Raw genomic sequence first — 24,898 nt, 5'->3', positions numbered from 1 at the left:
CAACAAAAAGGTGGTTAGGGGAGGCTGAGGGCTGCCTATGGTGGGTAGACTGGGCTGTGTTCAAGGACCCATCAGAGGAGCTGAATGAGTACACCGTGGAGTCATAGACTTTATAACAACAGTGCCAGACAAGTATGACCCCACAAAATCATTCAGAGTCTTCCCTAACCTGAAGCCCTGGATGAGCCACATTCCACTGATCAGTGGTATTCAGGACTGGCAACCAAGTTAAGTACAAGAGGTCCAGATATGATCTTTGGAAAGCTATCTCACATGCAAAGTGGCAACTCCAGCCATATTTGAATTACTCGATGGCTATGGCAGGGCTTAAGTGCTATTACCTCTTACAAAGTGAAACCAAGCGACATAAGTGACAACAAGGCATCACTCCCAGATGAGCTCAATGCCTTCTATGCTCACTTTGATCATTAAAGTGTAGAGGAATTGTTGCAACGAACGAGGCAAACCCAAACGCAGGGCATAGGCACGGAGATTGAGCTGGGATACAGACGCGGGCGTGAGCGTTGGATGGCAAACAGGAGGGAGTGCAGGAAAGCAGGGGCAAGTAGAACTTATCTTGACACGGAGCGTAGAAAGGAAAGCAGCAGATAAAACTTTCCTTAGCAAGGAGAGACAGAGTTACACAGATAAATCTTGGTGCTGAAGTAAAACTTAGAATACTTATCTTGACACGGAGAGACTGAGTTTCACAGGTAAACCTCAGAACTGGAGCAGAACTTAGAACACAATCCTTAGCGGCCGGGAAACGTTACCACATTGGCAAAACCAATGATCTGGCAACTAGTGGGTGCAAAGCCAGGGTTCTTATGCTGCAGGTCTTGATGAAAACCAGGTGTGCTACCATCAAAGGAAATTAGGAGAATATGGGGAATTAACGGTCGGGACGGTGCAGTACCCCCCCCCCCCAACGGGAGTCTCCAGGAGAATCATCAGTTCTTGTCCAGATTGTGTCAATGGAAATTTCAGATGAGGGAAGGGTCCAAGATGAAGGAGCGGGGAATCCAGGTGCGCTCCTCAGGACCATATTCCTCCAAATCAACTAGGTACTGGAGACCCCTGTCTCGGTGGCGCACATCCAGTATTCACTGGATGGTGTAAGCTGGGTAGCCGTCAATGATCCAGGCAGGTGGAGGAGGGCACAAGTGGCTGACAGACACAGGTTTCAGTTGGAAGACGTGGAACGTGGGATGAATGTGCATGGATCTGGGCAGTTTGAGTTTGACCACTGAGGGGTGGTTGATGCTGTCAATTTCGAATGGTCGGAGGTAACAAGGGGTGAGTTTCTTGAGGGTTTTTTTTTGAAGAGAGCCAAACCTTCTGACCAGGCTGATAGCTGGGCGCAGGAATTCGATGGTGATCGGCAATCCTCTGGTTACGGTCGGCTGAGCGGCGCAGGGCCACACGTGCATCCTTCCAGATCTTGCGGCACTGGTGGAGATGGGCCTGAACTGAAGGCACAGCGATGTCGTCTTCATGGGCAGGAAACAGAAGGGTTTGATAACCGAGGAAGCATTCGAAGGGAGACATTCCAGTGGCGGTGCTGACCAGGGAGTTGTGGGTGTAGTTGACCCAAGTGAGATGGGTGCTCCAGGATGACGGGTTGTTGGCAGTTATGCAGCGCAGTGCTGCTTCCAAATCCTGGTTTGCTCATTCCGTTTGACCATTAGTCTGTGGATGGAAACTGGAAGACAGGTTTACTGAGGCTTCAAGGGCTTGACAGAAGGATCTCCAGACTTGAGAGATGAATTGGGGGCCCCAGTCAGAAACAATGACAGAGGGAATTCCATGAAAGCGGAAGACATGATGGACAAGGAAGTCGGCTGTTTCACGGGCTGTAGGGAGTTTGGGAAGGGCTATGAAGTGCATGGCTTTGGAGAAGCGGTCCACCACGGTGAGTATAGCAGTGTTACCATGTGAAGGGTGTAGTCCAGTAACAAAATCCAGAGCAATGTGGGACCAAGGGCAGCTAGGGACAGGTAGGGGATGGAGCAGCCCAGCAGGTGGTTGATGGGAGGCTTTTCCGTGGGCACACACGGTACAGGCAGAGACGAAGGAGCGAGTGTCAGCATCCATGGTGGGCCACCAGAAATGTCTCTTCAGAAGGGACAGGGTTCGATCGATTCCGGGATGGCAGGCGAAATGATTAGTGTGCCCCCACTGGAGAACCTGAGACCGAACAGAGCCTGGCACGAAGAGGCGATGGGGGGGGGGGGGTCCATCACATGGGTCAGGTTGAGTCTGTTGGGCCTCTTTAACTATGGATTCGATCTCCTAGGTGAGGGCAGCCACAAATCGGGATGGTGGAAGGATGGTCTCGGGGTTGGGAAGGCCCTCCTCGGAGACGTATTGACGAGGGAGAGCATCCTGCTTCCCGTTCTTGGAACCAGGAGGATAGGTGAGGGTGAATTTGAAACGGCCAAAAAATAATGCCCAACTAGCTTGACGGGAATTAAGGCATTTAGCGGTTTGGATGAATACCAGGTTCTTATGGTCCGTCCAGACGATAAATGGATGTTCCGTTCCCTCCAGCCAGTGCCTCCACTCCTCCAAGGCGACTTTGGCAGCCAGTAACTCCCGGTTCCCTACGTCGTAGTTCCGTTCGGTGGGGGATAGACAGTGAGAGAAGAAGGCACAGGGATGGAGCTTTTGGTCTGGAACGGAGCATTGGGAGAGGACCGCTCCCACCTCAGAGTCGGAGGCGTCGACTTCCACAATGAATTGGCGAGAGGGGTCAGGTTGGACCAGGATGGGAGTGGAGGTGAAACGCCTCTTCAGCTCCGAGAAGGCTGAGTCTGCTTCGGGGTTCCAGTGAAAAGGGGTCGCAGGAGAGATGAGTTGAGTAAGGGGTGCTGCCACCCGGCTGTAATCCCTGATGAAGCGACGAAAGAAGTTTGCAAACCCCAGAAATCTCTGGAGTTGCTTGAGTGTCATGGGTATTGGCCACTCTGCCACCGCCCGGATCTTTTCGGGATCCACCCTCACTTGCCCGTTCTCAATGATGTACCCTAGGAAACTGACAGAACGGGCATGGAACTCGCATTTCTCTCCCTTAATGAATAGCTTGTTCTCCAAAAGCCTCTGAAGAACCTGATGGACACGGTGGGTGTGTTCCTGAAGATTACGGGAGAAGATTAGGATGTAGTCCAAATAAACAAAAATGAAAAGGTTAATAAGGTCCCGAAGGAGGTCGTTTACCAGGGCTTGGAAAACAATGGGGGCATTGGTGAGACTGACTGGCATGACCAGATATTCAAAATGACTGAGGGGGGTGTTAAAAGCTGTTTTCCATTCATCTCCCTCCCTTATCCTGACCAGGTGATAGGCATTCCGCAGGTCCAACTTATAGAAAATTGTGGCTCCGTGAAGGGGCTTGAAAGTAGAGTTGATAAGGGGCAAGGGATACTTATTCTTTATGGCAATGCTGTTCAGGCCACGGTAGTCAATGCAGGGGCTCAGTGAGCTGTCTTTCTTCCCCATAAAGAAGAAACCTGTGCCTACAGGGGAAGATGAGGGTCAGATAATGCCAGCCGCGAGAGAGTCATTTAGGTAAGCCTCCATTACTTCCCTTTCTGGCCAGGACAGGTTGTACAGCCGACTGGTGGGTAGAGCGGCTCTGGGGAGAAGGTCAATTGTGCAATCATAAGGGCGATGTGGAGGCAGGGAAAGAGCCCATTGCTTGCTAAACACTTCTCCCAGATCCTGATACTCTACTGGAACCTTGGATAAGTCGGAGGGTTCAGAGGTGGACGAGGTCACAGTGACCTCCACCAGGGAAAGGGCTGATTGTATTCAAGTGGAATGGCAGAATGAGCTCCAGTTGACTATCTTCCCAGTGGACCAGTCGATGTGGGGTTATGACGGCTTAACCAGGGATAACCAAGAACTATAGGGGCTTGAGGAGAGGAAATTAGGTTAAATCGTACCTGTTCCCGATGGTTTCCGGAGAGAAGGAGAGGCAGGGGTTCTGTGCAGTGTGTGACTCGGGCCGGTAGTCTACCGTCCAGTGCCCGGGCTTCCAGGGGAGTACTCAATGGCTCACGAGGAATTCCGCCTTGGAAGGCTAAGTTCTCATCCAAAAAGTTTCCCTCAGTGCCAGAGTCCACTAGAGCTGACAGAGGCAGGGACTGTTGGTTGTAACACAAAGTGGCTTGAAGCTGCATTCGGGGTTGGGGGACGAAAGGGAATGTTGTCTGGCTCACAAGGGTCCTCCTTTCTACTGATGAGCCTTCCCTTTCGGCCAAAGGGGACAGGTAGCAAGGAAGTGGCTGGACAGGTCGCAATAGAGACATTCCCCGACTCTCAATCTCCAGCGTCGTTCTATGGGAGAAAGGCGGTTCCGACCCAGCTGCATGGGTTCCTCTCCCAGGGCGATGGAAACAGCAGGGCTGGGAGCTATTCTAGGAGCAGGAGGAGGAGAGAGGCTTGTTTTGGCAGGAGGCAGTAATGAGTGCCGAGGAGTGGCCAAAGGTGGTGGACGACCAGTACTTTATGGCGTTCTTGGAGGCGATTGTCCAACCTGGTGGCTAGAGAGATCAGGGAATCCAGGCTGTCGGTGTCGTCTCTTGCCACCAACTTGTCTTTCACTATATCGCTGAGACCATTCCGAAACACCCCTTGGAGTGCCTCATTGTTCCACCCCGAGTCGACCGCTAATGTCTGGAAGTCCGCAGAATATTCAGCAACACTGTGTGAGCCCTGGCAGAGAGTGAGTAGACGCTTGGCTGCGTCTTTACCATGGACGGGGTGGTCAAAGATCTTTCTCATTTCCGCGATAAAGGTGGGAAAAGAAGAGCAGATATCCGGTTGATATTTCCCAAACAGCTGTGGCCCACACTAATGCACTTCCCCGCAACAACCCCATGATATAAGCAATCTTTGACTTATCCATGGAGTACGTGGACGACTGCTGTTCGAACACCAAGGAGCACTGAAGAAGGAAGGCCTGGTACTTCCCCAAACCTCCAGCGTAGTGTTCTGGTTCAGGTATGTGCGGCTCTCTTGGCGGGGGTGTTGTTGGCACGTAGGGGGTTGCCACTATAGGGTGTCTGGGCTGGTTAGACAGGGTTCCAAGAGTGGGTTAAGTAAAATGAGTGGATACACGGTCCACCTGGTCACCGATCTGCGTGATGTGAGCAGACAGGGAATGGAGGTTTTCCATGACCTCCCGGAGGAGTTGGTCGTGCTGTCCCAGTGGGGCACCCTGGCTGGCGAGGGCTTGTTGAAGGGTATTCATGTCCGCTGGGTCCATGGTGGCCAGGTCGGTCTGTTGCAACGAACGAGGCAAACCCAAACACAGGACACAGGCACGGAGATTGAGTTGCAGACACGGGCAAACAGGAGGGAGTGCAGGAAAGCAGGGGCAGGTAGAACTTACCTTGACACAGAGCGTAGAAAGGAAAGCGGCAGACAAAACTCATCTTAGCACAGAGAAACGGAGTTACACAGATAAACCTCGGTGCTGAAGTAAAACTTAGAATACTTATCGTGACACAGAGAGACTGAGTTTCACAGATAAATCTCGGTACTGAAGCAAAATTTAGAACACACAATCCTAAGCAGCCAGGAAGCGTTAATTACCACACTGGCAAAACCAACGCTCTGGCAACTAGTGGGTGCAAAGCCAAGGTTCTTATGCTGCAGGTCTTGATGAAAACCAGGTGTGCCACCATCAAAAGAAATTAGGAGAAAATGAGGAATTAACGGTCAGAACCATGGCACAATCAAAGGGAATTAGGAGAAAATGGGGAATTAACGGTCGGGACAGTGACAGGAATCTTCACAAACTCCCGCAGCCTCTGATGGTCCTGTGATTTCAGTCTCTGAGGCTGACGTGAGAGCATCCTTCAGGAGGGTGGACCAGCGGAATGTACATGGCCAGGTACCTAAGACCTGTACCGATCAACTCTCCGGAGTGTTCACCGATACCTTTAACTTCTCACTTCAGCAGTCTGAGCTATCCACCTGCTTCATCAGGTTTCAATCATACCAATGTCTGAGAAAAATGTGGTAACCTGCCTCAATGACTATCGTCCAGTAGCACTTACACTCACTGTGATGAAGTGCTTTGAGAGATTGGTGATGAAACACATCATCTCCTGCCTAAGAAGTGACTTGGATCCACTCCAGTTTGCCTACTGGCACAGCGGGTCAACAACAGATGCCATTTCATTGGTTCTTGACTTATTCCAGGAATATCAAGACAGTGAAGATGCATATGTTAGGGCGCTCTTCACAGCCTACAGCTCGGTATTCAATACTATCATCCCCTCTAAACTCATCAATAAGCTTCTAGTCCTAGGCCTCAATACCTCCTTGTGCAATTGGATCCTCAATTTCCTCACTTGCAGACCCCGGTCAGTTCAAATTGGCAACAACATCTCCACCACAATCTCCATCTGCAGAAATCAAGGGTGGTGACAGATCAGCATATAGGAGGGAGATTGAAAATCTGGCTGAGTGATGCCACAACAACAACATCTCACTCAATGTCAAAAAGACCAAGGAGATGATTATTAACTTCAGGAGGAGGAAACGAGATCTACGACCCAATCGTCATCGAGATATCAGAGATGGAGAATTTCTCAGTATCATCATTTCAGAGGTTCTGTCCTGGGCCCAGCACGTAAGTGCCATTAAAAGAAAGCACAGCAGCACGTCTACTTTCTCAGAGGTTTATGAATATTCAGCATGACATCTGAAACTTTGAAAAACTTCTTTAGATGTGTGGTGGAGAGTATATTATCTGGTTGTATCACTGCCTGGAATGGAAACATGAATGCCCTAAATGGAAAGTCCTACAAAAAGTAGTAGACGTGGCCCAGTTCATCATGGGTAAAGTCTTCCCTACACCATTGAACACAACTACATGGAGCACTGTCACAGGAGAGCACCATCCATTATCAAGAACCCCCACTGCCCTAGCCATGCTCTCTTCACACTACTGCATCAAGAAGAAGGTATAAGAGGCTCAGGACTCACACCATCAGGACCTGCTGAAAGGTCTTGGCCCAAAACTGTACTCTTTTCCATAGAGGCTGCCTGGCCTGCTGAGTTCCAACAGCATTTTGTGTGTGTTGCAAGGACATTTAAGAGACTCACCTGGATGATAGAAAAATGAAAGGCTATGTAGGAGGGAAGGGTAGATTTGAGAGTAGGTTAAATGGTCAGCACATCATAATGGACTGAAGGGCCTGCACTGTTCTGTAATGTTCCATGTTTACCTTCTTTCTAAAGTTCTAATTATTAAGACGCTTTATTTTCAGCAAGGGACATGAACCTACATCCATTTTTCTGCTCCCCCAACTTATTAATGTGAATAAGTTAGTGAAGTTGACATTGGAACATTTTATTTATTTATTTATTGAGATACAGTGCGGAATACTGCCTCCGAACCATGTCGCCCAGCAATCCCCGATTTAATCCTACCCTAATGACGGCATAATTCACAATGACCAATTAACCTACCAACCGGTTTTTGATTTTTGGTGGACTCCCTTTCCCATGTTGTCAAAGTCAACTGATGCCCAATAGTTGAACAGTATATTGAATTACTGTATACACAAATTTTATAAGAAAAGATCAAAAAAAAAATCAAAGTCTATTTTAGCGCAAAGTGATCATAGTTTTGCTAAATTATAGTGATTCATGTTGTGCAGGTTGGCTCAATAACCAACTGGCTGAAGAGAAGTAGCTGCTCTTCAACCTGATGTGTGACTTGCAATTCACCCTGGATCCCATGCACCTTAATCAAGCCACCATGAGGTACCTTATCAAGTGCCTTACTAAAGTCCATGTAGGTAACATCAACTGCCTTGTCCCCAGCAAGCTCTTTTGTCGCCTTCTCAAAAACACGATCAAATTTGTAAGGCATGCACAAGGCCATACTGACTTTCTCTAAGCAAGCCAAGCCTTTTCAAATGCACAAAGATCCTATCCTTCGGTGTCCTCTCCAAAAGCTTCCCTGTCACTGACATGAAGTTCAATGGCCTTTTGTTTCATGGATTATCCCTATTTTCTTGCTGGAACAAAGGCACAACATTTACTACTCTCCAGCTGTCTGGGTCCTTGTCTGCTGCTAGTGAGGACACAAAGGCCTTTGTCAAAGCTTCAGTCATCTTCTCACTTGCTTCTTTCAAGATTCTGGGATATATGCTGATGCCGTTGGCCAAAAAGAACTACAATCTACAAATCAGCGAGCAGGAATGAGGCAAGGGTAGTGGAAACAAACAAAGGGAAAGTCTTTGTTCTTGCCATATGGTCTCAGGAACGGAGGTGGCCATTTTGTGAGTCTGTTCTTGCAGCCGGCATTCTGTGAACTGTTTGATGAACCTGTTCTTGCTCAGGGATAACTTAATCAGAGGGAATGAACGTGGGCACAATGAGTTTTTTTGCTGATGATCTGTTAAGTTTGAGATCATTTTCAGATACTGGTTTGAACCAGTCTGAGTTGGAAGTAACAAAAGACATTACCTAGGGCACAAGTCTGGGTGAAAGAGCCATAAGGTAATACTGCTTGTAGCCTTGGACAAGATCCAATGAGAAGCTGAGACAGTCAAATGAGCTTGAACTAATGAGATTGAAACATCACAGATTGATCTGATAAGGAATAGGATAGCAATGGAGGATTTTGGCAGCACAGACAGCGACAACTCTGTGGAGACAATCATCGCAGAAGTGGATAACCCTACTTCGGAAACATGGAGACTACTTTGGGATCAAGAAGAATGCCTGCCCAGCATAGACTTCTTTTCCTTAGTGTTACTTTTTTATTCTTTGACTGTTCATGGAGAGCTGGGGAAACCTAGTGGGTGTACACACAGGTAAATAGGGTGTAAATTTATGTGCCAATAAGCGTACTTATCAGCAAATACAGATATTCTCTGTGCCTAACTGATCTTTATCATTGAAGGCTAATACTTACAACAATGCCATCAGACCTTGGGAAATGATCCACGTTAATGCTTTTCAGAACACCTAGCACTACCTCCTACTTAACCCCAAAATGTTACAGCACATTAGTGTGCCCATTTTGCCTTCACTATCCTACAAACCCTTCTCAGTAAAACTGATGTTATTTAATTGAATTGACTTTATTTCTTACATCCTTCACATACATGAGGAGTAAAAATCTTTACCTTTTGTCTCCATCTAAATGTGCAATGTGCAAATTACAGTAACCTGTAATAAATAGTATGTACAACAGGACGGTCAATATAGCATAGAAATACAATTGTATCAGCATGAATTAATCAGTCTGATGGCCTGGTGGAAGAAGCTGTCCCGGAGCCTGTTGGTCCTGGCTTTCATGCTGCGGTTCTGTTTCCCGGATGGTAGCAGCTGGAACAGTTTGTGGTTGGGGTGACTTGGGTCCCCAATGATCCTTTGGGCTCTTTCACTATTTCAGCCATTTGCTCTGACTCCAAGGATAAATTCCCCCCTTTTAGCCTCTCTCTAGTGCAGGGCTTACACAGACCCCTTGCTTAATTGGTATTGGACCGTGGCATAAAAAATGGTTGGGAGCCCCTTCCCTAGTGGGAGATCATCATTGGTGCCACAAAATTACCAGACAATATTACGCAAGCAGTAAAATGAATCTCAAGGTAGTATATGGTAATGTATACGTACTTTGACAATAACATTACTTGGAACTTTGAGTATCCTGACTGCTTGCAGCATAGTCAAGTGTGGCAAATTCAAATGCGCAGGAGGCTAAGAAGCTGCAGAGAGTTATAAACTCAGCTCAATATATCACAGCTACGTGCCTCCCCACTATCAGGAATATATACATGAGGCACTGCCTCAACAGTGCAACATCTATCATCAAATAATCCCCATTATCTGGGCCATACTGTCTTCTTGAAACTACTGTGGGGCAGGAGGTACTGAAACATCAACCATTCATCTCTTGAATCAACCTCCACAACTCTAAACATTACCTCACTATACCAACACAATGAGCACTTTGCACTGCAAAGAACTCTGTTTATTCTTGTAAAAAATATGTATAATTTATGTTTTTCTTCTGAATGATGTGCATCTGATGCTATTTGCCTGTGATGTTGCTGCAAGTATGTTCTTCACTGCACCTGTGCACGCATGTACTTGTGTTCATGATAATAGAAACATACATAGAAAATAGGTGCAGGAGTAGGCCATTCGGCCCTTCGAGCCTGCACCGCCATTTATTATGATCATGGCTGATCATCCAACTCAGAACACCGCCCCAGCCTTCCCTCCATACCCCCTGACCCCCGTAGCCACAAGGGCCATATCTAACTCCCTCTTAAATATAGCCAATGAACTGGCCTCAACTGTTTCCTGTGGCAGAGAATTCCACAGATTCACCACTCTCTGTGTGAAGAAGTTTTTCCTAATCTCGGTCCTAAAAGGCTTCCCCTCTATCCTCAAACTGTGACCCCTCGTTCTGGACTTCCCCAACATCGGGAACAATCTTCCTGCATCTAGCCTGTCCAATCCCTTTAGGATCTTATACGTTTCAATCAGATCCCCCCTCAATCTTCTAAATTCCAACAAGTACAAGCCCAGTTCATCCAGTCTTTCTTCGTATGAAAGTCCTGCCATCCCAGGAATCAATCTGGTGAACCTTCTTTGTACTCCCTCTATGGCAAGGATGTCTTTCCTCAGATTAGGGGACCAAAACTGCACACAATACTCTAGGTGTGGTCTCACCAAGGCCTTGTACAACTACAGTAGTACCTCCCTGCTCCTGTACTCGAATCCTCTCGCTATAAATGCCAGCATACCATTCGCCTTTTTCACCGTCTGCTGTACCTGCATGCCCACTTTCAATGATTGGTGTATAATGACACCCAGGTCTCGTTGCACCTCCCCTTTTCCTAATCGGCCACCATTCAGATAATAATCTGTTTTCCTATTTTTGCCACCAAAGTGGATAACTTCACATTTATCCACATTAATTTGCATCTGCCATGAATTTGCCCACTCACCCAACCTATCCAAGTCACCCTGCATCCTCTTAGCATCCTCCTCACAGCTAACACTGCCACCCAGCTTCGTGTCATCCACAAACTTGGAGATGCTGCATTTAATTCCCTCATCCAAGTCATTAATATATATTGTAAACAACTGGGGTCCCAGCACTGAGCCTTGCGGTACCCCACTAGTCACCGCCTGCCATTCTGAAAAGGTCCCGTTTATTCCCACTCTTTGCTTCCTGTCTGCTAACCAACTCTCCACCCACACCAATACCTTACCCCCAATACCGTGTGCTTTAAGTTTGCACACTAATCTCCTGTGTGGGACCTTGTCAAAAGCCTTCTGAAAATTCAAATATACCACATCCACTGGTTCTCCCCTATCCACTCTACTAGTTACATCCTCAAAAAATTCTATGAGATTCGTCAGACATGATTTTCCTTTCACAAATCCATGCTGACTTTGCCCGATCATTTCACTGCTTTCCAAACGTGCTGTTATCACATCCTTGATAACTGACTCCAGCAGTTTCCCCACCACCGACGTTAGGCTAACCGGTCTATAATTCCCCGGTTTCTCTCTCCCTCCTTTTTTAAAAAGTGGAGTTACATTAGCCACCCTCCAATCCTCAGGAACTAGTCCAGAATCTAACGAGTTTTGAAAAATTATCACTAATGCATCCACTATTTCTTGGGCTACTTCCTTAAGCACCCTGGGATGCAGACCACCTGGCCCTGGGGATTTATCTGCCTTCAATCCCTTCAATTTACCTAACACCACTTCCCTACTAACATGTATTTCGCTCAGTTCCTCCATCTCACTGGACCCTCTGTCCCCTACTATTTCTGGAAGATTATTTATGTCCTCCTTAGTGAAGACACAACCAAAGTAATTATTCAATTGGTCTGTCATGTCCTTGCTCCCCATAATCAATTCACCTGTTTCTGTCTGCAGGGGACCTACATTTGTCTTTACCAGTCTTTTCCTTTTTACATATCTATAAAAGCTTTTACAGTCCGTTTTTATGTTTCCTGCCAGTTTTCTCTCATAATCTTTTTTCCCCTTCCTAATTAAGCCCTTTGTCCTCCTCTGCTGAACTCTGAATTTCTCCCAGTCCTCAGGTGAGCCACTTTCTCTGGCTAATTTGTATGCTTCTTCTTTGGAATTGATACTATCCTTAATTTCTCTTGTCAGCCACGGGTGCACTACCTTCCTTGATTTATTCTTTTGCCAAACTGGGATGAACATTTGTTGCAGTTCATCCATGCAACCTTTAAATGCTTGCCATTGCATATCCACCGTCAATCCTTTAAGTGTCATTTGCCAGTCTATCTTAGCTAATTCACGTCTCATACCTTCAAAGTTACCCCTCTTTAAGTTCAGAACCTTTGTTTCTGAATTAACTATGTCACTCTCCATCTTAATGAAGAATTCCACCATATTATGGTCACTCTTACCCAAGGGGCCTCTCACGACAAGATCGCTAATTAACCCTTCCTCATTGCTCAAAACCCAGTCCAGAATAGCCTGCTCTCTAGTTGGTTCCTCGACATGTTGGTTCAAAAAACCATCCCGCATACATTCCAAGAAATCCTCTTCCTCAGCACCTTTACCAATTTGGTTCACCCAATCTACATGTAGATTGAAGTCACCCATTATAACTGCTGTTCCTTTATTGCACGCATTTCTAATTTCCTGTTTAATACCATCTCCGACCTCACTACTACTGTTAGGTGGCCTGTACACAACTCCCACCAGCGTCTTCTGCCCCTTAGTGTTACGCAGCTCTACCCATATCGATTCCACATCTTCCCGGCTTATGTCCTTCCTTTCTACTGCATTAATCTCTTCTTTAACCAGCAACGCCACCCCACCTCCCCTTCCTTCATGTCTATCCCTCCTGAATATTGAATATCCCTGAACGTTGAGCTCCCATCCCTGGTCACCCTGGAGCCATGTCTCTGTGATCCCAATTATATCATAATCATTAATAACAATCTGCACTTTCAATTCATCCACCTTATTAATAAACTTGTCTTTGTACTAATCTGCTTTATTTGCTGATGCGTTACAAATAGAATTCAACATTGTGAAATCATCAACTGAACATGTCCACTTCGGTCCTTGAGAAAGAAGGTCATTGATGAACTGATCAACACGGTTGGGTTGAGGATGTCCAGGGATTGGGATACTTGGCCTCTATCAATCATTTTCCTTCATGTCAAGAGCCTCTCCAAATATCAGAATGTTTTCCCTCGGATGCCCATTGCATTCAGTATTACCAGGGCACTTTGATGCCACATTCAGCCAAATGTTATCCTAATGTCAATGGCAATCACTCTCCTCTCACTTCTGGAACTCAGCTTTTGGAGCAGGGCTGTGGTCTGGGAAGGAGTGGCCTTAGCAAAGGGGAAGCTGTGCTCTATTGTTTCTTTTTTTGACACTTGACAACACCTTCCATCACTTTACAGTTACATTTTTGTAATCGAATTGAAACTACTAGGCTAGAGTTGCAACTAGTCCTGGAACACTGTTTTTTCAGATCCACAACTGGGATGTTGTCCAGTCCCATTGCCTTTGCTCCATCCAGTGCTTTCAGCTGTTTCTTGGTATCATGTGGAGTGAATTGTACTGATGCTAACTGGCTCCTGAGATAGGCAGAAGCTGAAGTGGACCTTTGACCCAATATGGCCATGAATATTTCTCTCTAGTCCTTAGTCCTCACAAGCTAGGCCCAGATATCCTTGAGTTTTTGGAATCCCTTGCTTAACTGTCCACCATTGTACACTTCTAAATTTGGCAATATCGCAGAACTTCGATCTGATCTGTTGGCTGTGAGATTGCTTAGAGCTATCCATTACGTGCTGGTTTTAATGTATAGCGTGTACATAGCTCTGTGCTATACTTCACTAGGTTGGTTCTCAGTTTTAGGTTATCCGGGTGCTGCTCCCAGCAATCCCTTCTGCTCTTCCCTGTGAACCAGGGCTCAATCATCTTCCCTTGACCACTTTTAGTTTGAGATGGCAGGGGCTGGAGATACTGTCATCAGTAACTTCAGGGGATGACATGCTTTGATAATAATGGTGGTGTGAAGGAGATGTGGGCTAGAAGGTCACAAATTATGGTAATGTCCATGTCCATTGATGTTCCAGAGCCCTTCATGAGGGTATGTTTTGTTTTATGTTACCAAATTGAGTATTCTAAATGAGAAGGACTCCAACCCATAGTATCACATAACACAGTAGATGTGCCCTCAGTGTGAAGACAGGACTTTGTCTCCACAAAGCATGTGCCATGGTCACTCCTATTGTTGCTATCATTGATAGACCTATCTGGCACAGATAGGGAGAAGACCTTCTTGTGTATTATGTTAACTGTTCCTGGTGGCTAATCTGGAATGCTGCCCAAACCTTGCAGTTCAATGTGTTTGGCATTGAGTTGCTTGGTACAGGATATTCAGCTTTGTTCCTCCTGGTGATGAAATGGTAGCACCAATGAAACTTTAGAAAAAGGTTTTCTATTTACTTTCTTGGGTGTCCCAACTCACCTTAGAATTCATCGTCATCATACCCATCATGTGCCATGTCGTATGATGTGGGCGATCAATGTCTATTGACCATGATTGTTCTTGGCAAATTCTGCAGAAATGGTTTGCCATTGCCTTCTTCTGGACAGTGTCTTTACAAGATGTGTGACCACAACCATTATCAATACTCTTCGGAGATTGTCTGCCTGGTATCAGTGGTCACATAAACCAAGACTTGTGATATACACCAGCTGCTCATACGACCATCCACCACCTGCTCCCATGGCTTCACATGACCCTGATCATGGAGCTAAGCAGGTAATACCAAGGGTGACCTGCAGGTTTGCGGAGGGAAGAAGCAGCTTACACCTCCTTTGGTAAAGACCTATCTCCACCCTGACACCCAACCTTAGAGTTGTAGCCACAAAAATACTTAAGCCATAAGGATTGAAAAGTAAACAAATGGAAGGCAAGACAAAAGTAAAATCTACGTAATAATAAAGGACCTTGAACTGAAAAATTGCATTTACAGCCAGTCAGAGCATATATTGCTATCTTCCTCCAGAAATATTCACAAGTTCTGCTACTTGTATTAGAAGCATCTTCATCATCATCATCAGGTGCCGTGCCCAGTTTGAGCTTTGACTGCCATGGCCCACACACTCCTGTTTCGGGTCAAGTGGATCAATTCATTGGTATTCATTTCCAATTCTCTGGCTGTTGTCTCCATCATCATTTGTCTTTGTCTTCCTCTTGCTTTCTTCCCTTCAATTTTTCCCATAATTACCGTGCATTCTAACTCTTCTTTCCTAATCACATGTCCAATGAAGTTATGTTGCCTTTTCATGACCTCATACATTATTTCTCATTTTGTGTTTGCTCTGTTCATGACATCCTCGTTAGATATTCGTTTCATCCATGATATTCTTTGCATCCTCCTCAAAAACCACATTTCTGCTGCTACAATTCGTTTCCTCATGTTACTAGATATCGTCCAACATTCTGAGCCATATAACATAACTGGATAAACGTAACATTTCAGTACTCTGAGGCAGGTTGTCATGCCTAGTTTAGTATTGGTCAGTATACTCTTCATTCTCGTAAAGGTGTCTTTTGCCATCCCTATTCTTCTTTTGATGGCCAAGTCACACCTGCCATCTGATGTCACCCAGCTTCCTAAGTAGCAAAAATTCTTTACTTGTTTTATGTCTTCCCCATTTATTCTCAGCCTGCAGATAGGATTCTCCTTCTTTTTGGATATCACTATACATTCTGTCTTTTTGCAATTGATAGATAGACCCATTTTTGCACTTTCTTCAACAATTATATCAATTAAGTTTTGTAGTTCTTCCTCCGTACTTGCAATTAACACAGTGTCATCTGCATATCTGAAATTATTGATGTTTCACTGCCAACTTTGATTCCCAAGATGTCTCTTATTTTTTGTAATATTGTTTCACTGTACACATTAAATAAATCAGGGAAGAAAACACACTCTTGTCTAACGCCTCTCTTGATTTTCGTAAACTGACTCACTTCTCCATCTATTCTTACAGCGACAGTTTGTTCCCAGTACAGATTTCTGATGAGGTGGAGGTCTTTCGAATCTAGACCTAGAGTTTTCTGTAATATTTCAAATAACTTATTGTGCTTCACTTTATCAAATGCTTTTGTGTAGTTGATAAAACAAACAAACAAATCTTTTTGCACTTGAATAGCTCGTTCTGATAGTATCCTTAACATCAATATTGCGTTTCTTGTACCTTTGTCTTTCACAAAACCACATTGTTCTTTGCCTATTTCAGCTTGTATCTTCCTTTTAGCTCTTGTCATCAAAATTCTTAGAAGTATCTTGGTGATATGACTCATTAAACTTATGGTCCTATGTAATTCACATTCTATTGCTCCAGCTTTCTTAGGAAGACTGATAAATACTGATTTTTTTCATCTTCTAGTATTATATCCAGTCTCATAAATGTCATTGGTTAAATCAGTACGTTTTTCAATTCCATAATCTTCAAGGGCAATTATTAGATAGCTGCCTTTCCTTTCTTCATCTTATTTATTGCCTTACGAACTTCAGATTTTAAAATGCTTGGACCTTCAATGTTTTTTCTTAATTTCTGGTTTTTCTCCTCAATCATCTTCAAACAATTCCTGAATATACTCAGTCCATCTGTTCATAATCTCATCTTTTTCCGTGATAATGGTACTGTCCTTTGCTTTCAAACATCCACCTGAAGAACAGAGGAGCTTTTTACCAGAGATATTCTTGATTTGTTGATGTAACCTTTTTGGATCAGTAATAGGGATTCTTTCTATTCGCTCACATTCCTGGTTTGACCATTTTTCTTTGGCTTTTTGACATAAGCTTTTAACTTTTTTATCTAAGGACTTATATTCTATTGGATTCGCTTTCTTCTGTCTCCTTTCTTCCATTAGATTTTTGATTTCATCTGTCATCCATTTTTTCTTTGTGCTTTTTTCTTTTTTAGGAATCACTGACTTTGCTGATTCTACCAAGGCATCCTTTAGAGAGTTAAATTTCATTTCTACATGATTGCTGTCATCTTCAACAGATTCTATTTCTAGACTTTGAAATCTATTCCTTACTTCAATTGTAAATTTTTGTCATAAGTTTTCTTCTTTAATTAATTGCAAGTAGTCAAGGGATTGTTCAGGTATTTGCTTCCTTAGTCTTTTAAGTTTTACTTTTACATGACATATTACTGGGTTAAGGTCACTATTACAGTCTGCACCTGGATATGTTTTGCATTGAGTCACTGAGTTTCTAAATCTTTGGTTCATAGTAATAAAGTCAATTTGATTTCTAGTGTTATCATCTGGACCTTTCCAGGTCCACAAGCGACTTGGATGGTTTTTAAAGTAGGTATTCATAATGACCTGATTATTTATCTTGCACTATTCTACCCATTAGAAACAGGTAAGTTAAAAAGACAGTAATTTGCACCTTGTCTTTTAAGCTCCATAACTCAATCAATACATTTAACTACTGCTTAGTATCAGCAGGTAATCATTTTGACCCTGTATGTAATAACTGCATGTAGTCTCTGAAAATAAAATGTCTCTTGGTCTTTTTGCATTGTAAAGCTCAATAATGTTTAATAAATTATTCTGTTTACAAGGTATCTGTGTATGATCCTGCTGATGATCATTATCAAACCATTGCTCCAAATGCGTTTAACACCATCTACATCAATCCAAGGAACCGTGCCTATCAGTATCCAGGTACAGCATTTAAAGTCCTGTTACGCAACTTGACATAATTTGTTGTCAAACATCAGTCAATTGATTTAAGTTTTCAAGTACTTATAGTATTTAATCATTTTGATAACTTGATGTTCTCCTGCTTCGAGCAGACTCAATGGTCTGAATGGCCTGGCTCTGCTCTTATGTCATATAGTCTTTTTCTAATAAGCAGGCATAACCTTGTGATGTTATCTGCATCTTTACTGCTTGCTGATATTGATTTCACATAAAATGGCAAAATTAGTGTAAGTAGAGGTAGCCAATTTCAAGCAACTGCAACTCAGTCCTGGTATTGTGCTCTGTGGATGAGTCTAAGTATCTTTGCAGAATAAAAGCTACCACACTTATTTGCTTGACACATATCTTGAAAATGTTAATTTTCCATGACTACCTTTAACTTGAGGTGCCTGGATTAGAGACCTTGTAAATAGCATTTTAGGGTGTGAACCTATCTGTTAGCACTCAGTAACATGGGGAGTTCTACAGATGCTGGAAATCCAAAGCAACAGATACAAAAAAGCTGGAGGAGCTCAGCAGGTCAGGCAGCATCCATGGAAATAAATAAACAGTTAATGTTTCAGGCCAAGACACTTCTTCAGGGCTGGAAAGAAAAGGGGAAGATGCAGAATAAAAAGGTGGGGGAAGAGCGGGGAGGATAGCTGGAAGGTGATGGGTTGAAGCCAGGTGGTAGGAAAGGTAAAGGGCTGGAGAGGAAGAAATCTGATAGGAAAGGAGAGTGGACCACAGGAGAAAGGGAAGGAGGAAGGGAACCAGGGAAAGAGATAAGAGACCAGGGTGGGGAATAGAAAAAGAGAGGAGGATGGGGCATTTTTTTTACTGGAAGGAGAAATTGATTTTAATGCCATCAGGTTGGAGACTACCCAGACAGAATACAAGGTATTGCTCCTCCACCCTGGGGGCAACCTCATTTTGGCACAAGAGGAGGCCGTAGCCATGTCAGAATGGGAATGGGAATTGAAATTAGAATGTTTAGCCACTGGGAAGTTTCGCTTTAGATGGATAGAGCAGAGGTGCCCAACGAAACGGTCACCCAATTTATGACAAGTCTCACCATTGTAGAGGAGACTGCATCAGGAGCACTGGATACAATAGTCGACCCCAGAAGTTTTGCAGATCTCACCTGGAAGGACTGTTTGGGGCCCTGAGTGGAGGTGAGGGAGGAGGTGCATGGGCACGTGTAGCACTTAGGCTGCCTGCAGGGATAAGAGGCAGGAGGGAGATTAGTGGGGAGGGATGAATGAACAAGGGAATCACGGAGGGAGTGATCCCTGTGAAAAGTGGAGGGGTTAGTAAAGATGCTACTACTACTTCCACTACTAATAATAATAAGTACTTTATTGATCCCGAGTGGGAAATTCTTTTGTTACAGCAGCACATTTAAAAACACACTTAGCAGTGTGCAGACTTAACTAATAATAATGCACAGAATAATAATAATTTACCAATATGCAATAATAACGTACAAAATAATAAAGCGGAGACTATTGTTTTATGATGTGTGGTCTCCTGTCGCACAGAGACGAACCGTTGTATATGCTTATTGTATTTGGTAGGAAAGATTTTCTGTAACAATCCTTGTGACAGCAGAGCTGAATGAGCCTGTTTGAAAGAGTGCTTTGCTGCTTATTCAGTAGGTCATGGGGAGGATGTGGCAGATTGTTCCTAATGGATAACAGTTTGTTTAGTGATCTCCTCTCCATCACTAACTTAAAAGAGTCCGGGTTGTAGCCAAGGACGGATCCAGCCCTTTACTTACTTGATAGTAGAATCCCTCCGGAGATGGCGGAAGTTGTGGAGCCTGATGTCTTGGATGAAGAGGCCCATGGGGTGGTAGGCATGGACAAGAGGAACTCTATCACTGTTAGGGTGGTGGGAAGATGGGATGAGTATGGATGTTCAAGAAATGGAGGAGATCTGGGTGAGGACAGCATCAATGGCAGAGGAAGGGAAAGCCTGTTCTTTGAAGAAGGAAGACATTTCAGATGTCCTGCAAAGGAAAGCAGCATCCTGGGAAAAGATGCGGCAGAAACAAGGGAATTGAGAAAAGGGAATAGCATTTTTGTATGAGACAGAATTGGAAGAGGTATAGTCAAGATAACTGTGATTGTTTTGTTGCCAGATCTTTTCCATACAATGCCATGGATGTCAATTGAGCAATGAGGAAGAGTTAGTTAGCAATCTTGTCGTGCGAGGCCCCTTGGGTAAGAGTGACCATAATACGGTGGAATTCTTCATTAAGATGGAGAGTGATATAGTTAATTCAGAAACAAGGGTTCTGAATTTAAAGAAGGGTAACTTTGAAGGTATGAGACATGAATTAGCTAAGATAGACAGGCAAATGAAGGGTTGACGGTGGATATGCAATGGCAAGCATTTAAAGATCGCATGGATGAACTACAATTGTTCATCGTAGTTTGGCAAAAGAATAAACCAGGGAAGGTAGTGCACCCATGGCTGACAAGGGAAATCAGAGATAGTATCAATTCCAAAGAAGAAACATACAAATTAGCCAGAAAAAGCGGCACACCTGAGGACTGGGAGAAATTCAGAGTCCAGCAGAGGAGGACAAAGGCTTAATTAGGAAAGGGAAAAAAGATTATGAGAGAAAGCTGGCAGGGAACATAAAAACTGACTGTAAAAGCTTTTAGAGATATGTGAAAAGAAAAAGATTGGTTAAGACAAATGTAGGTCCCTTACAGTCAGAAACATGTGAATTGATCATGGGGAACAAGGACATAGCAGACCACTTGAATAACTACTTTGGTTCTGTCTTCACTAAGGAGGACATAAATAATCTTCCAGAAATAGTAGGGGACTGAGGGTCTAGTGAGATGGAGGAACTGAGGGAAATACATGTTAGTAGGGAAGTGGTGTTAGGTAAATTGAAGGGATTGAAGGCAGATAAATCCCTAGGGCCAGATGGTCTGCATCCCAGAGTGCTTAAGGAAGTAGCCCAAGAAATAGTGGACGCATTAGTGATAATTTTTCAAAATTCTTTAGATTCTGGATTAGTTCCTGAGGGTTGGAGGGTGGCTAATGTAACCCCGCTTCTTAAAAAAGGAGGGAGAGAGAAACCGCGGAATTATAGACCGGTAAGCCTGACATCGGTGGAGGGGAAAATGCTGGAGTCAATTATCAAAGATGTGATAACAGCACATTTGGAAAGCGGTGGAATCATCAGACAAAGTCAGCATGGATTTGTGAAAGGAAAATCATGTCTGACAAATCTCATAGAATTTTTTGAGGATGTAACTAGTAGAGTGGATGAGGGAGAACCAGTGGATGTGGTATATTTGGATTTTCAAAAGGCTTTTGACAAGGTCCCACACAGGAGATTAGTGTGCAAACTTAAAGCACACAGTATTGGGGGTATGGTATTGATGTGGATAGAGAATTGGTTGGCAGACAGGAAGCAAAGAGTGGGAATAAACGGGACCTTTTCAAAATGGCAGGCAGTGACTAGTGGAGTACCGCAAGGCTCAGTGCTGGGACCCCAGTTGTTTACAATATATATTAATGACTTGGATGAGGGAATTAAATGCAGCATCTCCAAGTTTGCCAATGACACGAAGCTGGGCAGCAGTGTTAGCTGTGAGGAGGATGCTAAGAGGATGCAGGGTGACTTGGATAGGTTAGGTGAGTGGGCAAATTCATGGCAGATGCAATTTAATGTGGATAAATGTGAGGTTATCCACTTTGGTGGCAAGAACAGGAAAACAGATTATTATCTGAATGGTGGCCGATTAGGAAAAGGGGAGGTGCAACGAGACCTGGGTGTCATTATACACCAGTCATTGAAAGTGGGCATGCAGGTACAGCAGGCGGTGAAAAAGGCGAATGGTATGCTGGCATTCATAGCAAGAGGATTTGAGTACAAGAGCAGGGAGGTACTACTGCAGTTGTACAAGGCCTTGGTGAGACCACGCCTAGAGCATTGTGTGCAGTTTTGGTCCCCTAATCTGAGGAAAGACATTCTTGCCATAGAGGGGGTACAAAGAAGGTTCACCAGATTGATTCCTGGGATGGCAGGACTTTCATATGATGAAAGACTGGATCGACTAGGCTTATACTCTCTGGAATTTAGAAGATTGAGGGGGGATCTGATTGAAACGTATAAAATTCTAAAGGGATTGGACAGGCTAGATGCAGGAAGATTGTTCCCGATGTTGGGGAAGTCCAGAACAAGGGGTCACAGTTTGAGGATAAAGGGGAAGCCTTTTAGGACCGAGATGAGGAAAAACTTCTTCACACAGAGAGTGGTGAATTCGTGGAATTCTCTGCTACAGGAAACAGTTGAGGCCAGTTCATTGGCTATATTTAAGAGGGAGTTGGATATGGCCATTGTGGTTAAAGGGATCAGGGGGTATGGAGAGAAGACAGGTATACGGTTCTGAGTTGGATGATCAGCCATGATCGTACTGAATGGCGGTGCAGGCTCGAAGGGTCGAATGGCCTTCTCCTGAACCTATTTTCTATGTTTCTATGTAATGTAAATCTTAAAACTGTATTTCTAATATGCATCTAATATTATTGTTAATTGGCATTCATTGGCAGAAGAATACAAATGAAGAGAATTATGCAGCAATTATATACAACACTAACCAAACAGATTCTGCAGAAACTGGAAATCTTGAGCAACATAGCAGGAACTCAGCAGGTCAGGCAGCATCTATGGAAGGGAATAAACAGTCGACATTTCAGGCTAAGACCCTTCATCGGGACTGGAAAGGAACTGGGAAGCAGCCAGAATAAGAAGGTGGGGTGGTAAGGGGAAGAAATACAAGCTGACAGGTGATGGATGAAGCAAGCTGAGGGGGAAGGTGGGTGGCTGGGGGAGGGGAGATGAGGTGAGAAGGTGGGAGGTGACAGGTGGAAAGGATAAAGGGCTGAAGACGAATTCTGATAGGAGAGGAGAGTGGCCTATGGGAGAAAGGGAAGAAGGAGGGGCAGGAGGGAAAGAAAGGGGGAAGGTGAGGAGAAGAGGGAAGCTAGAATGGGGAATGGAAAAAGAGAGAAGGGGGAAGAGGAGAAATCATTGCAAGTTAGAGAAATCGATGTTCATGCGATCAGGTTGGAGGCTACCCGGATGGATTATGAGGTGTTGCTCCTCCAACTTGAGTATGTCTCATTGTGGTATGTAGGGGGCCATGGAATGGAAATGGGAAGATGAATTAAAATGGATTTCCTGGTTACTGTATCCAGTGCCCCCAGTCCTGCCTCCTCTACATCAGCAAAAGCCAACGGAAATTGGGGGACCATTTCGCCAAGCACCTTTGCTTCACCTTTCACAGCAGGCAGGATTTCCCTGTGCCCACCCACTGGGTTGGGGGGGGTAGGAAGGGGTTAATTTTGCTGTTTGTTGTTTATGTCTTGTTGTATGTTGGCTGCATGTTGCCCTGCAGAACATTGTAGTCATGCTATGTTGGCACTGGGCTTACACTTGTGGGCAGCCACCATTGTATCCTTAGACTGTTAACACAAACAAAGCACTTCAATGTGTATTTCACTGTACATTTAACTAATAAATGGAAACCGGGGTCCATGAGCCAGTCCTCACTGAGGGATCAGAAATGGAAAAGGTCAGCAACTTTAAATTCTTCTGTGTTATCGTTTCCAAGGCCCTGTCCCAGGCCCAGCACTTGGGTCCAATTACGAAGAAAGCACAGCAGTGCTTCTGTTTCCTTCGGAGTTTGCAAAGATTGGGCATGTCATCAGAAACTTTGACAAACTTCTATAGATGTGCGGTGGAGAGTATATTGACTGGCAGCACCACGGACTGGCATGGAAACACCGATGTCCTTGAAAGGAAAATCCTGCAAGAAGTGGATGCAGGCCAGTCCATCACAGGTAAAGCCCGCCCCACATATGGAGCGCTGTCGCAGAAAAGCCCCACCACCCTGACCACGCTCTCTTCTCGCTGCTGCCATCAGGAAGAAGGTACCAGAGCCTCAGGACCAACACCACCAGGTTCAGGAACAGTTATTACCCCTCAACCATCAGGCTCTTGAACCAGTTGGGATAACTCCACTCAGCCCACAACGCATGGAGTCACTTCTAAGGACTCATCATCTCACGTTCTCAATATTTATTGTTTATTTACTATTTTTTTCCTTTTTGTATCTGCACAGTTTGTTGTATTTTGCACATTGGTTGCTTGTCCTTACTGTTGGATGCGGTCATTCGTTAATTCCATTGTGTTTCTTAGATTTTCTGAGTATGCCCACAAGAAAACAAATCTCAGGGTTGTGTATGGTGATGTATATGCACTTTAGTAATAGATTTACTTTGAACTTTTGAATCTTGCAGTGCCAGGAGAACACAAACTGGTTCATGTCAATATTCAAACAAGGCATCTACTTGATGAAGCAAGGCCAATGGTTATCTAATCTATTGGAAAATAGTGAGAGGCAGAAGCCATGTTATAATTATGCATTAACAATCCGTGTCTCCTTTTTTTTAGGAACAAGGATGACAGGTGTGTGTTTTCATCCGGATCCCTGTGGCACCACAGGAGGACAGATTGCACTGGGGATGCTTGCTGGGGTTATCACAGGCACCGTGCTGAGATCACTTATGTGGGCACCGTGTTGGTTCTGAAGTGATGTTGCTGTTAAAGCAATAACGTGCAATGCCGGGCAAGTTTAAAGGGCTTTAGTTACACAAGTTCAGTACCTTGGGCATAATTAGAAATTAAATAATTAGTCGGCACTTTGGTTCCAAATCAAAATAAAAAAACTAAATTCTGAACGTAGAATAGGAAAAATTAAGTTTTGTGTACAATTTTGTGTAGTGCATTCAACACATGTTGCAAATAAAGCATATCCTTAGCTTCACTTTCTTTGGTTAAACTATGAGTAGCCACTTTTTTTTGAGCTATTTGATATTCTAAGACAATGTCACATTACCAATTTAATTCGAACTCCTCCTCCCACCACCAAGTGCTGTGGTCCAACCTTGACTAAGAAGGTTGATGGCTTCTTAAAGCACTTGAGCCTGGCCTCAGGAGGAGGCTTGGGCCACACACACAAAATGCAGGAGGGATTCAGCAGGAGGGAAATGAACAGTTGACGTTTCAGGCCAAAACCATTCATCAGGTCTTCTCTT

The 24,898-nt window shown here is 44.4% G+C and overlaps 1 protein-coding gene across 1 annotated transcript in view; it reads left to right on the top strand.

Annotated features, from left to right (window-relative positions):
* The window catches only part of plekhb1 (pleckstrin homology domain containing B1), a 116,591-nt gene extending 92,096 nt beyond the window's left edge, over positions 1-24,495 (top strand). The window contains exons 5-6 of the mRNA XM_072262809.1: positions 17,650-17,752; positions 24,255-24,495. Of these exons, the coding sequence (XP_072118910.1) occupies positions 17,650-17,752; positions 24,255-24,391 (240 nt within the window). The 3' untranslated portion in view covers positions 24,392-24,495. The remainder of the gene's footprint in view (positions 1-17,649; positions 17,753-24,254) is intronic.
* Positions 24,496-24,898: the final 403 nt, after the last annotated feature.

This window comes from Mobula birostris, chromosome 7 (assembly GCF_030028105.1).
Source record: "Mobula birostris isolate sMobBir1 chromosome 7, sMobBir1.hap1, whole genome shotgun sequence".
NCBI classification, from domain to species: domain Eukaryota; kingdom Metazoa; phylum Chordata; class Chondrichthyes; order Myliobatiformes; family Myliobatidae; genus Mobula; species Mobula birostris.
This window is presented reverse-complemented; position numbering and strand designations above follow the sequence as displayed.